Source organism: Arctopsyche grandis, chromosome 2 (assembly GCF_051622035.1).
Source record: "Arctopsyche grandis isolate Sample6627 chromosome 2, ASM5162203v2, whole genome shotgun sequence".
NCBI lineage: Eukaryota > Metazoa > Arthropoda > Insecta > Trichoptera > Hydropsychidae > Arctopsyche > Arctopsyche grandis.
This window is the reverse complement of record NC_135356.1, coordinates 25282973-25296281: the sequence shown is the minus strand read 5'-3', so window position 1 is coordinate 25296281 and position 13309 is coordinate 25282973. Positions and strand designations below refer to the sequence as shown.

The 13309-nt window shown below is 29.9% G+C and overlaps 1 protein-coding gene across 1 annotated transcript in view; it reads right to left on the bottom strand.

Moving 5' to 3' along the window:
• per (period circadian regulator) overlaps positions 1-13309 on the bottom strand; it is a 37367-nt gene that overhangs the window by 18403 nt on the left and 5655 nt on the right. Inside the window, exons 2-17 of the mRNA XM_077446360.1 lie at positions 8063-8164; positions 7294-7380; positions 6762-7006; positions 6566-6673; positions 5249-5406; positions 4993-5124; positions 4800-4875; positions 4461-4670; positions 4170-4389; positions 3057-3168; positions 2849-2971; positions 2599-2745; positions 2376-2494; positions 2174-2290; positions 1770-2090; positions 332-491 (exon numbers count right to left, since the gene is read on the bottom strand). Coding sequence (XP_077302486.1) covers positions 332-491; positions 1770-2090; positions 2174-2290; positions 2376-2494; positions 2599-2745; positions 2849-2971; positions 3057-3168; positions 4170-4389; positions 4461-4670; positions 4800-4875; positions 4993-5124; positions 5249-5406; positions 6566-6673; positions 6762-7006; positions 7294-7380; positions 8063-8154 — 2427 coding nt within the window. The 5' untranslated portion in view covers positions 8155-8164. The remainder of the gene's footprint in view (positions 1-331; positions 492-1769; positions 2091-2173; positions 2291-2375; positions 2495-2598; positions 2746-2848; positions 2972-3056; positions 3169-4169; positions 4390-4460; positions 4671-4799; positions 4876-4992; positions 5125-5248; positions 5407-6565; positions 6674-6761; positions 7007-7293; positions 7381-8062; positions 8165-13309) is intronic.

The following is a 13309-nucleotide window of genomic DNA, read 5'->3' as shown; positions in this document are numbered from 1 at the left end:
ATTGGCCCCTTGTCAAGCTGGGCCCTCATGCTTTGGTAGCTACACCACTGAAGCATATTGCCAGTTCAAAGGTTTTGGTTTTGGACGGAATACGAGTATAGTTTTGACCGCTGTAACTTTGTGAATCTTTTATTGTACAATGTAAAAGCAAATTTATGAAATTTAATAACATTGGGGAACGGTATAGTATCATCCATTATTACTAAATTTCAAAATGTTATTTTAAAGTTGCAGTTGTCAAAACACTGCCAATGTACATACATATATATGTATGTAAATAGGTAGGATCCCTTTTACAAATCCAGTTCTATAAAAATAAAATTCAAATAACCTGTATATCCGATTGTATTTGCAGATGATTGAAGGAAAAATGATTTGTTTTAGCATTTAAATCAACCTTTTTATCCCTCTTTACACGTTCTTCAGCTTTATTGACAGATCGAGCTTCCTTGTACTTTCTAACTAGTAGCTTTTCCATTGTCGAATTGTGTCTGTAGTTTGAAATGTAATAAAAATAAAATTTTTTAATTCACATATAGAGAGTTTTGATAGATTCCATGCCTAGTAGAATAAAAGCAGAAGGAGCCGCAACCAAATATTAATTTCTTTTTTATTAATTTGTTAATAGTTTATATGACTGAAATAAAATGAAAAATGTACATTTAAACTGTTATTTTAATCCCAAATATCATTCTTGAGCGACACCGACACACTGTCGTTAAAACCAATCAGCCATAAAACTTTTCTCGCCCCCTTTCTGCAATATATTTTTAACACTTCTCTTTTTTAAATAGTGCACTATGATATTATCTACTATTTTAACGACTTTGTGTGTTGGTTTTAAACATTTAAAGCTAAAATTTTACGCATAATCTCCTTGTTCCACTTTCCATTTTCGTGACTGTATATATATATATATTTTATATATATTTTTTTTTTCAAAATAATTTTATTAAAAAAATTTGGGAAACTGTTGTTACAAAATTGGGGTGACACCATAGATATATAATAACCATAGATACGCCCTCACGCTCTATGCCGGTCTCCCTGTCGGCACATGTACATACATGGGGCATGCACATTTTCTCTCAGTAGCTAGTGGGCTTCTAAGAAGTAAGGAGTACGCATAGACAGCGGTATGCAATAGCAGTCGACAGCCTCTGCCACAGGTATTATTAAATGTTACTAATGTTTAAATATTGTAATAGTTAATGATGGCTTTATTATAGTAACATACATTTGCAGTTTAATATAGTGTGTATAGCTAAATATTTTTTTCTTAATATGGCTTATGTTTGTAATGCATTCGTTTTCGAAATTTCCAACGGTTCGACAAGCTTTGGGATTTTTAAGCTAAAACAGATGCATAAAAATAACTTTCTAGTAAGATGGAAATATTTCATAATTCATTACGTTTTCGGACATTTTTTCGGCTTTTTTTTTCGGGTGGTTTTTTGGAACCCCTAGTTTGGTTTACTGTCACGCGGAATGTCCAATAAAATAAAGTTTCTAAATAAAATAAACTGTACAAAATTTGGTTGCCGACCACTGCCGACCGCTGCGTCCTTTCACCACTTCCCCGTTAGTTAGACCCCCCGCACCCCTCAGTTAATGGCGACAACATCTCCGACCAAAAATGTCCGTAAGGGCGCATCTATGGTTATTATATATCTATGTGTGACACCACTGATTCTCTCATATAAACAAAAATTAAAATAATGGATACACAAACAATATGTATGTACATAATATATTAAAAAGCTACTGACTTGTTGATAAGGTCTTGTGTAAGATGAGCTGGCTTATAATCTGTTGAGTTATATACTGGTGTGATGATACGTTTTCGTGGAGAAGCCATAGGCATGGACTGTGGCAGCGGCGCAAAGTCACAAAGTTTACCGCCAGTTGTAGCCATGTCGGACATGTAGGCCTTATTGTCCGTGTCGGCTATGTCGGCTATGTCAGCTATATCGGCTATGTCAGCTATGTCGGCTATGTCAGCCGTGTCCACTGTGTTAGCCGTGTTGACCACGTTGGCCATGTTGCTTTCTCCAGAGTTTCCAAGTTCAACCTTCACTGGCGAATATTTTCTGCAATACATGTGTTGTAATGAATTAATCGAAAAATTTAGGTAACACCAAATATGTTATTAGAATGGCTAATATCAAAATACTCGTGATTGTTAATGAAGATTGTGCCCGGTGATGACTGGTTGTTTTTTTCAAAGATGTTGGGTTTTAAATCAAACGATGAGGTTTGAGGTGATGTCCATGGATGACTTTCGAAAAATCTACAGAGGAGAAATGTAATTGAAATTTTATGTAAAAATCTCAAAACTTTTCAATATACATATAATACTAAATATGTACACGTACCGTTGTAAATTTTCATTGTAATTAAGTTGATTGTAACTAGGAGGCGTTTCAATACTAGATTTACTGTCACAATGATCGTGATGTGGAGATATTTCTCCTAACATTACAGAATCGCGTTCCTGTAATTAAATTGAAACATATTATTAGACATTCAAAAGTTTACGATATAAAAATTCATACTATGTAATTTATATAATGTATAAGGAATGAAATCTAAAGTAACCGATAAACTTTTTTCTTTAGGTATTTCAATTCGCAGTTCGTCTTCAGGTTTCCTAGGCTCTTCTGCATATCCCTCCATAAACATGGCCAACTCTTTACATCGCTTACTAATTTGTTGTTTCTCGATTCCCGTCGGTTTAATCAATACCTAAAGGATGTTGAGTGAAGTGTTTGAAGAAGAATTTGAAGAAGAGTTCACCAATTCTATAAAAAATTTTGGAACTGACTAATTTAAATGAAAATACACTGACCTCATTCATGATTTTCAATATATCAGCCTGAATTTTTCTATGCTGTTTTAATACGTCGTCAGAAAATGTTTTATTTAAATCATTTTTACTTATAGATTGAAATACGTCCGTATTTTTTGGACCCTTAAAAAGCAATGAAACAATATATTATTTGTATGCATGTGTGTAAGATCTCACTACTAAGGATTCATATTTGTTTACTGCTTACTTGTATAATGCGATGATGTCCAATGATGAATTCTAATTTATTGGACCAGGGATTTGTAAAGGTAGACCAATCCGTTTCAATTTTTAAAAATTCACCATTTTGAACGCGTAATCTAAAAAATTAATTAGTGTGGTTCAATATACATATTTAATAATAATGTAAATGGTGCAACAGTAATTCCACAGCATCATACTTAACAATTATCAAAACAATGGGATATTATAATTGTAAGTACTTTACATATGTACATACGTACACCCAAAATCATAATTTATACTTGTCAGAAAACATTACATAATATAATATAATAAACAAGCAGAATGCCTTTGTCTTTTTTTATCTATCTAGTCTGCGCAATGTTATTTAGTGTTAAACATATACTATCATATGTTAGAGAAAATAAACCCTGATGTACTGTTTGATCCATTTGTTTTTACTTTTTGTATATTTTTTATTTGACCATTGCTTACTTATGGTGATATTTTTTCAATAAATTGTAATGAATAAAAAGACATTATAATAATAAACGAATTTTTAAATTCTAATTATACACTATGGAAGATTTGAAGAAGTTGCTGATAAAAATAGACGCAAGAGATTATTTTAGATTAAACACGTTTGTATTGCAATAAAAAATTGTCTTTCTGAAAAAAAATCTGATATGAAAAAAAGCCAATATGAAATGTGAAATCCGCCAATTATTTATTGTATTTTCATTATTTTGACTGTTTTTTTTTTTTTTTATGAAAATAGGTTAAAAAAAGAGAAAAAAAGTTTTTTAAAAACATACCTCTTCTATAATTGGTATATAAAATTATTATTTTGAATAAAAACACCAATATTTTTTTTTTACTATCGCCATCTATGTTTAAAATTAATAAGCAATGGAAAAACGTCAAATAGAATGTCGGCGGGCAAATTACAAACGCGTCTTACACGTTATATTTGCACCATTGTAATGGCGGAGGCTCCATTTACTTATATTGATGACCAAAATGAGCAATATGGCAAAGTATGAAAACGATCGGATAAGAGGCAAACTTTTTCCTGAATTGTAATCGTAAGTGAAACGCAAAGGAGGTATAATGTAATAATAATAAAAAACGAGCATACCGGTAAGGCTGATTTTTAACGGAGCTTTCTGGCTTCAGAATAGTTTCGTAAACTTCTTTTAAGTAAATCATATCATCTGGATGATAAAATTCAAATATATTCCTTCCAATTATCTCTTGCGGTAGGTAACCCATGTATTTGACGCCTTCTGCATCAATGTGGTTTAATATTCCCATTGATGTGTGCCTTGTTGTGAACGATCGTGATAAATCTTTGATATCTGCATAAAAAGAAAAAAGTTTTAAATGTGTTGCAATAGCTATATAAATATAATTTTAGTGGTGAATTTACCCAAATACGGGGAAGTGATCGGTACACCGGTGATCATTAGATACATTCCACTGTTTTCAATATCTGTGACATTTTTAAAAGAGATATCCAACTGAAATGGTGTATAGCTAACGTCTCTTTCTCGAACACCAAAGCCAGTGTTGCTGGGACCACCACGCAAACCACGGTACCGTCGCATATGGCAAAAGACAGCAGAAAGTCCCTCTTTCTCTTTGGATGGAAAAATGTACAATTATCATAATTTTGAATTATGAAGTACATAGAATTTCATCCAAACTTTAATATATATATATATATATATATATATATATATATATATATATATATATATATATTTACCTTTGTTGACGATGGATGACTTTGAAAGTGGCATCGCTACAACCGTCGTGATATGCGAGGAAAAGATCAGACGATCCTAAATTAAGTATTCAGAAAGATATTAAACATATTTTCGCCAAGTTATTTCACGTCACGAACATTTTGCCAATTCTATTAAATAGCATTGATTACATAATTTAAATTCACAGCTCACCTTTGGATGAATGAAATCGATGAACGATCGTCCAAGCCACATATCTTTTGGAAAGCCGAGTGCCGTTGTTGTGGAGGAATTTGTGTACAATATAATTCCATCACGCATCGATACGACACATGAAAATCCAGACTAGAAATATCATTTCACTTTTAAAAATTAATTCGATGATTGAAATCATTACGCAATTGCTCAATTAGTAGCGATTGCATTTTTTAAATGAAATTTTATGTAGATTTTCGAACAGAAAGCTTACCAAAGGTACTGGAAAATTATTTGACTGATTCTTTAAGCATGGAGTGTAGTTTTTTGAAATGAAATTAGAATCGTTAGTCGATTTCAAAGGACTATAGGAAACGATTTCATTGTCTGTAACTTTTCCATCGATTGTGTTGGGAGTATTTATAACGTCACCTAATTAGCACATAAAATATATACGGAGAGACATATTTCTTGATATTAAATTATTATTATTATTATTATTATATATATATATATATATATATATATATATATATATATATATATATATATATATATATATATATATATATATATATATATATATATATATATATATATTATTATGTATTTATTGTTGAACACACAAAGCCAACATGGGTTATACAGGGTTCCTTGTATCCTCAAAAATGTAAACTTGAATTATCAAGAACATGAAACACAATATGTAATAAATATCAATTCATATTAAAGCCTATGATGTGTTTCTATTTTATTATTATTATATTATCCAAACATTTAAACGGGCATTTAAAACATGCAGTCAATCGGAAATTAATGTAATATTACAAATCACATATGTATTAATATTTGGCTACAGAGTCAAGTCGAAATTGGTTATATCGATTGTAGATAAAAGTAGATTTTGTCATAATTTTCGGAAAAAGTTTGTATTTTTCAATGTAAATATTAGAACTCGTTATAATCAACTTTTACTGCATAATCTGTATTTGATGTTAATGGAATTATCATGTAATTATTTTATTGATTCAATTGAGTGTAGATATAAAGAGTTTGATGAAAAATGTAATAATAAATAATTAATGTTTTGAACTTGAAAATTGATTTGCAAAATCTTGGGTTCATGATAAAAACCAATAACGTTGCAGGCAGATAGAAATTATAAATAAAATAAAACATCATATTTTGAAACTACATACCATTTTAGCAGCAATAAGTTTGACTTTGTTAACTTGATAATTAATTAATGTGTGTATACGTTGCATGTACTATGAACATTTTTTGCTTACCCGTTGGAGGAATTGGGAACCCCGTTGTAGCAAAATGGAAACATTAGTAATTTGCCATGAAATTATTTTGTACTGAATTTTTTTTAAATAATAGATCCTTGGGTTTTTGAAAATGGTACATTTTTCAGAGATTTACATATACATACATACATACACATATCATTACTCTAATTTGTAAACGTTGTATACCTATTTTTGCTCAAAAACAATAACCTGTGTATTCCATTAGTTAATTTATTTAACAGTGCCACTTCTATAAATTGGGCATTATATGTTTTTTAATAAAAGAAGACACGACTCACCTGCTGATGTACTGGGTGTAACTGAATTAGTATTTGCTAAATCCTCGTTACACAGAGGTGAAATATGTACCTTGTGCAGACTGCGTATTGACCTAGTTGGCAGACAATCTATGAATTTTCAAGAAATAAATATTTGTCTAAGTTAGAAAAGGTTAAATATTAAATAGGATAAAGTATTCATGTAAAATATTAATACCTTTATTCGAATCGTCCTTCAGCTGTTGGGAGGTTGTTGTGACATTGTTTGTTGATAGAGAAGTTTTCGGTGAAGTGACTTCTTCATTGTCTGTTTGTTCTGTATTTGGTGATGTGTTTCGTGAACTAGTATTTCTATCTGTTGTGATATTAGTTTCAGGGCTGCTAGTTACAGTTGATGCATTTTTAGATTTCTTTTTCTTTAGCTCCTTGTGTTTCACTGACGGCTGCGGAGTAGCTTCATTGCTTTGAAATTATAAGTTTATACAAAAGGTAAAAACACATTAATAAGGTTACCCATTGTTTTAAAACAAACAATACTATCGACATTATTATAATAATATAATGCTAGTAGACAACTGTTTATTTGTGAAAATTGGTATTTTAGCTATTGGAGTTGATTAATATTGAGTTAATTTGCTATTGGAGTTGATTTTTTTAACAATTTTGTAACGACGGTTTGTGTATATTTAAAACGATCTTAAGTATTAAAAATGAAAAATAAATAAAAATAGAAAGCATAATAAAGTAACCTGTTTGTTAAGCTGCCAGAAGTCTTTCCTCCGTAATCACTGCTTCCGCTGGAATTGCTGCCACAGTGTCGGGATTTAGAACTACCACTAAAAAATAATGATAAAGTAAAAATGTATAAAAATATATTTTCTTTTGTTATTATGAAAGACACAATATTGTGATATTGTGTCAGATTAAATATAAATTATCATTCCCCAAGTAATATACCATTATTGCATTATGTAAATTATGATATTTTCTTAAATCATGTAACAATCATTACATGAATGTAATAATTACAGTCAAATTAAAGTATGGTTTTACATTATTTCAGTATATGTATATATGTATATATATATATATATATATATATATATATATATATATATATATATATATATATATATATATATATATATATATATATATATATATATATATATATATATATATATATATATATATATATATATATATTATTTCTATGCTCTTCAGGTATAAACACAGATTACCTAAACACAATCTGCTTTAGGTCATCGACTTTAGTGAGTCTTCAATTAAAATTATGTATTAGATGTATTATGAGCATTTAATATTCGTAATAATAAAAAGCATTTAAAAATAAAAATAAATATATATTATTTACATATAAGAAAAATATATTATTTGCATATTTCATATATATTATTTATATATTATATATTTACATATTTAGGAAAAGAGGAAAATAATGCAGAACAATTGAAATAAGACAATTTGAAAATTAAAATTTTGTAGTTATATTTATACCTTCTTTGTGATTGACTATTTCCACAGCTGTTGGAATATCCGGAGTCCGATATTTTTGTTGGAGTTCCTTCAGAACCCTCGGTATTTTCCATTGTGAAACTGCTGAAGAAAAAAGCAATCCGTTTTGTTGTGAAGAATTTTAGTTAATTATATGCAGTTTATATTTGCAATTCAAAATTTAGTTGAATATCAAATCAATTTCGACGCTACAGCAAACCAACAAATGTCATGCATGTAGGAAAAATATAAATCACTTAAAATTAAATATCTATAAGTATTACAAAATAGCTGCATATATAAAATAATTATTCAGAATACGTAAGAAATCGATTACATTGCTAAAAGTCTCGCTGCATTAATATATAAAGTATACCATTTACTATGTACATATGTACATATATACATCCATAAAAATATGTGTCAAGTGCATTATATTCGCTTGATTTCAATTATATCGCATAGCAACATATACAACGAATACAAGTTAATAAATGCGATGGTTAATGTTAGCCAGAGGTTTCGGGAAAGTTGTGAAAGGATGATTTTATGATTCAAAAGTAATAGAGAATACCATTATGTTTTGATTATTCTCTGTGGTTATGTTCATACTGTATATAACTTCATGTTATATTTCGTTTTCTATTCTGAGATACATGTTTTTGACAAGTAAACATCAGTAAGGTTTCTCTTGTAGAAGTACATAGGTTACATATAACAATATTGTATTATACTTCGGTTTATGTACTATGAAAGACCCTACATACATATATACATATGTATGTAGGGCCTTTCAGAGAAAATGCGAGGCCCAGAGCAACCAAAATATTTTTAAAGCATCCTCTCTATTTAAAAATTCAAAATCATGGATAGTTACAAACTTTTAAAAAATATATTACAAAAATGAAAGTAAAAAAAAAAAAATAAAATATTTATTTTCTTGGAAAAAATATTTAACAAAAGCTTTTCGTGCTTTGGCACCTGCAAAATCAGGTATTATTTTAGAATAATCTTTTTAATTTATCTATTTACATACGTAGTAACAATAGATGAAGTTTTGTGATCATATGAAATTTCTAACTCGTGATTACAGAGATATGTTATAATAATAGAAGCACCTTTACCAATACATTGCCTGTTTCATAATAATACGCGTAACGTTTCATTAACGTAACGTTATGTCAAACGTTTCCATAATTACAAATACACGCACGGAATAAAACCGGGGGCATCACATATCCACTACTTCAATTAAATTTTTATTTTGATATACGTACATATGTAAATTTATTTACAATTTGAGCATATGGCGGTGTTGCCAATCCATTCTTTTCTCAATTGGCGGATTATTTTTATCCACTTTTTTTTTGCATTTGTCTGTCTTTGGGAACTCTTAAATTAACGTGTAATGTATAGTTTCAACAAAAATATTTATAATATAAAATGAACGATGTTTATATTAATTAAACTTAAATAATCGGTTATTAATATAATTGAGTATTCGGTGCCACCAAGAGAAATATTTTCACATTTATTTAAAAATAATTTTTAAATTTCTCTGGTGCCACCCCTGAAATTGTATGTAGAATGCATGCATGTACATATATAGTCGCCATGACACGTTTAAAAACTAAATTTTAATTGAATAATATGTTACTTAAATGATTAATTTAAGTAAATGTATATATATTAAAAATGTATCCCGTGTTGTTTATTGTGTGTTTTTGAATCCATTGTGCAATTTTTAACGATGCACGTGCCCATCTTGCGAGTAAAATTAACAAACAATCGGACATAGGTCGAGCACCAAGCATCAAACACGAGTTCCGGGCAAATTATTATGAAAGGTCCACATATGTACCTTTTCCACTTGACAACAATACGAAGCCTAAAGCCACTTCTATTATTATAATATTTCTCTGCGTGATTATGATTAATTGGAACTCAGAACCAATCATTCATCATGTTTTAATGGTTTAGAAAAAATGTGTGTCAGTATGTAAGTTTTATTTGATTTATTTGAACATCGTTAATGCTATCGAAGTGTTACTTAGTATCGAAATGCTTATCGGCTTTTAAGGCTGACTAAAAGTGGTACCTCCCCTTATACTAGATCTCCTCTTTTGTTTAAGTTTTTTAATTAAATTATCTCCCAAGCCGCTTAATGGATTTGATTGAAACTTGATTCAGTCAAAATCTTGGGTTAGAATTTTTGTATGGTCATTGTTGGAACTGCACGCATATCCCTCCGACCTGTATCGCAAGTTAATTATCTCCCAAACCTGAGTCGCAATTGTAATATGCCCAAAGTTTAATATATTTATCTACTGTTTCGTCATACTTCTATAACTGATAAATGGTTTTAATAAAAACACAAAATTACAAAGTACATACATATATTTTCTTTTCGTAATTAAATCTCCTTACAAAATAAATTCAATGAGATCCTTGTGCTTGTTTCGGGGAACATAGTTTTTTAAAATTCGATTCAAATGAAACGAGATATCCCTTTAAGTTTGGAGCTGCATTCAATCTAATTCTATATTTGTCTTTTATATAAATATATGAAGAGAAAGCTCTCTAAACCAGTTCATCCACATGGAAAAGCTTGAAGACCTAGAAGAATATCTATCCAGCATAATCATCGATGAATGTGAAAACGAAAACACAGAAATATACAAAAAAGCAAGGAAAATGCTAGAAACCCTAAGAACACCCGACGGAGAAAAGATTTGCAAATTGAACAAGGCTTTATATGAACTAAACCAGGCCGGACGGGAATGGTTACAAAAAACAAGACAACGCTGTCCAAGAGCTGGGATACAAACATATACACTCGAGGGAAAGGAGTAGAAAAGACAATAATCGTAGTGTATGTACGAGTATGTAGATGATCTAATCATCGGATACAAAGAAGAGTCGGAAGCAAACAATTTGAATAAGCTGCTGACAGAAAGGTTCGAAATGACACGAAAGAACTAAGTCATTGTCTAGGCATTAAGTTTACGTTGAAAGACGGAAAAATAGAAGCAAACCAAGGCGAATACGTAAGTGCAATGTTAAAGAACTTCAAAATGATAGAAACACCGTATCGACGCCGATGGTACCAAACTTGAAATTAGAAAAACTGGAACGAACGAAAAACGGCCCAAAACTACCATACCAGAACCTGATTGGATCCTTGATGTATTTATGTAGTTACGAGTACACGTCTGGACATAAAGTATTTGGTATTATGGCGAGAAATATGAGAATTTTTAATCTATTCAAAGAAAACAACAAAAAAATTGATTCGAGGAAAATATACATATATACATACATAGCTCAATATTTGGTAGCGCAGTGAGAAAACAAGAATGGTTTATTCAAAAGCGTGTATTGGTTATGTGATCACATCAGCAAGCCGAGAAACATAGCACTGAGCGATTATTATGAAGTTTTTTTTCAAAAACGAGACAAATCTCTATTAAAAAATGTGACGACCATGCATACAAATATATGTAAATATGTACATATTATACATATTTCCACATTCTTCAGAAAAAGAAAATTAGGAACTTCTGTTAGATTATCTAGTTAAATTGTGTAAGATAACAATTCTTTGAAACACGGATTTTCCATTTATTTTGGAGAAAAAATGTTTCATTGCTATTTTTAATATTTAAATTAAACTTATAATTTTCATTTGTCAATACAAAATAAATACCATTTTTAAATTGTCGCTGTCCCTCACAGACAGGCCGCAATAAGTGAAACAATAGTTGGAATTGACAATAGAAAACGAATATGTAAGAGGGCACGTTTCAGGCTGCGTGATGGGGTGGTAAGCCACCCCCTAGGCAGATGGAATGGACATGCCAATGTCACACTGTGTTTTCGTTATGATTTACATCTATTAATAGATGACATTTTGTTTTAGGTCAATAATAATTTACACAGGGTTGGGAATAATTCGAAAGCTAGACCGAGCGATTTCCGAAATGATATTGGGTACGCGCGTAACAACATTTTTAATACGTATTGGTACAAAATACAGCATAATTTAATGAAATATATAATTTTAGCTAAAATAAAGTTTTTGAATAATGATTATGACTTAAACAAAATAATAAGTGCATGAAATTTGTTATTGAGATTTTAAAAAGTAAAATTAAACAAAATAAAAAAGTGAACTTAAACAAAAAAGAGTGCTATTGTATGTGTTGTAGTAAGAGTGTAAGGCTCGCTTATGTATACATTGTCTAGTATGTGAATGAATCGTCAAAATCATTTAGTAACAGTGCGCATGGAAGAATTAATGAACACGTTTACTATTAAATTCATACACTTTATATCCGTACAAAAAAAAACGTATACGAAAGGAACAACACGTTGACATTTATGACGGATTAAACTAAAAACATTACATTAGAGAAAAGAGAAAAGACATTACATTACATTGAAGAACATTTTATTGATAAATTAATCTTATAATCAAAATAAACTTAGCCTACCCTAAAATTGTAGGTAATACGGGTGGAGTTGTAAAACTTATACAGTAGATTGAATCTTGTTAATAATTGTCTATTTCGTATTTTTCCAACAATAAATTGATTTTTTGGTTATTATAAACCAGCTTATCAGTTGACAAACTACTCAAATTTCATTGGGGCAAAGAGGCAAGTGTATACCTTGTCTACTAAGGGTATCTGTGAAATCTAGCGTTGTATGCACTTACTAGATAATCTATATATCTGCGAGACTAACCGAGGTTACTGTAATATATGTATAATACATATTTATGTGCTATTTTTTTTATTATCTAACATGTCTGAAAAGCAAAAAAAAATCACCTTTGTTTTATTGAATTAATAAGCAGAATAGAATAAGTGCTAACGGATTTTTATTTATCGAATTTCCAAATATTGTATGTGAGAAATAAGTCTTAGGATAAGAACTAAATTATCACTAGTTTGATTGCACAATTGACGATGTTTCAGTAAAGAAAATGGGATGGACTCGAAATGGGGAGCAAAAATCTTAATCCGCTCAACTTGTTACACTCTTCGGTGACTGAAACAGTTAATTTACTTAGTTTTTATAACGTCAAGAAAAAACAGATTGTATTTGATTGTTAGCCGTTAGTCGAATGGTCTTTGGTTGCGTAATTCAGAAGTTAACCATTTCGTTGCGTATGGTGAAATCAGAAGCTTTGACCTCGTTTGTTAAATTTAATTGCATTCAAATCGAAACGATAGTAAGTGGAAGAGT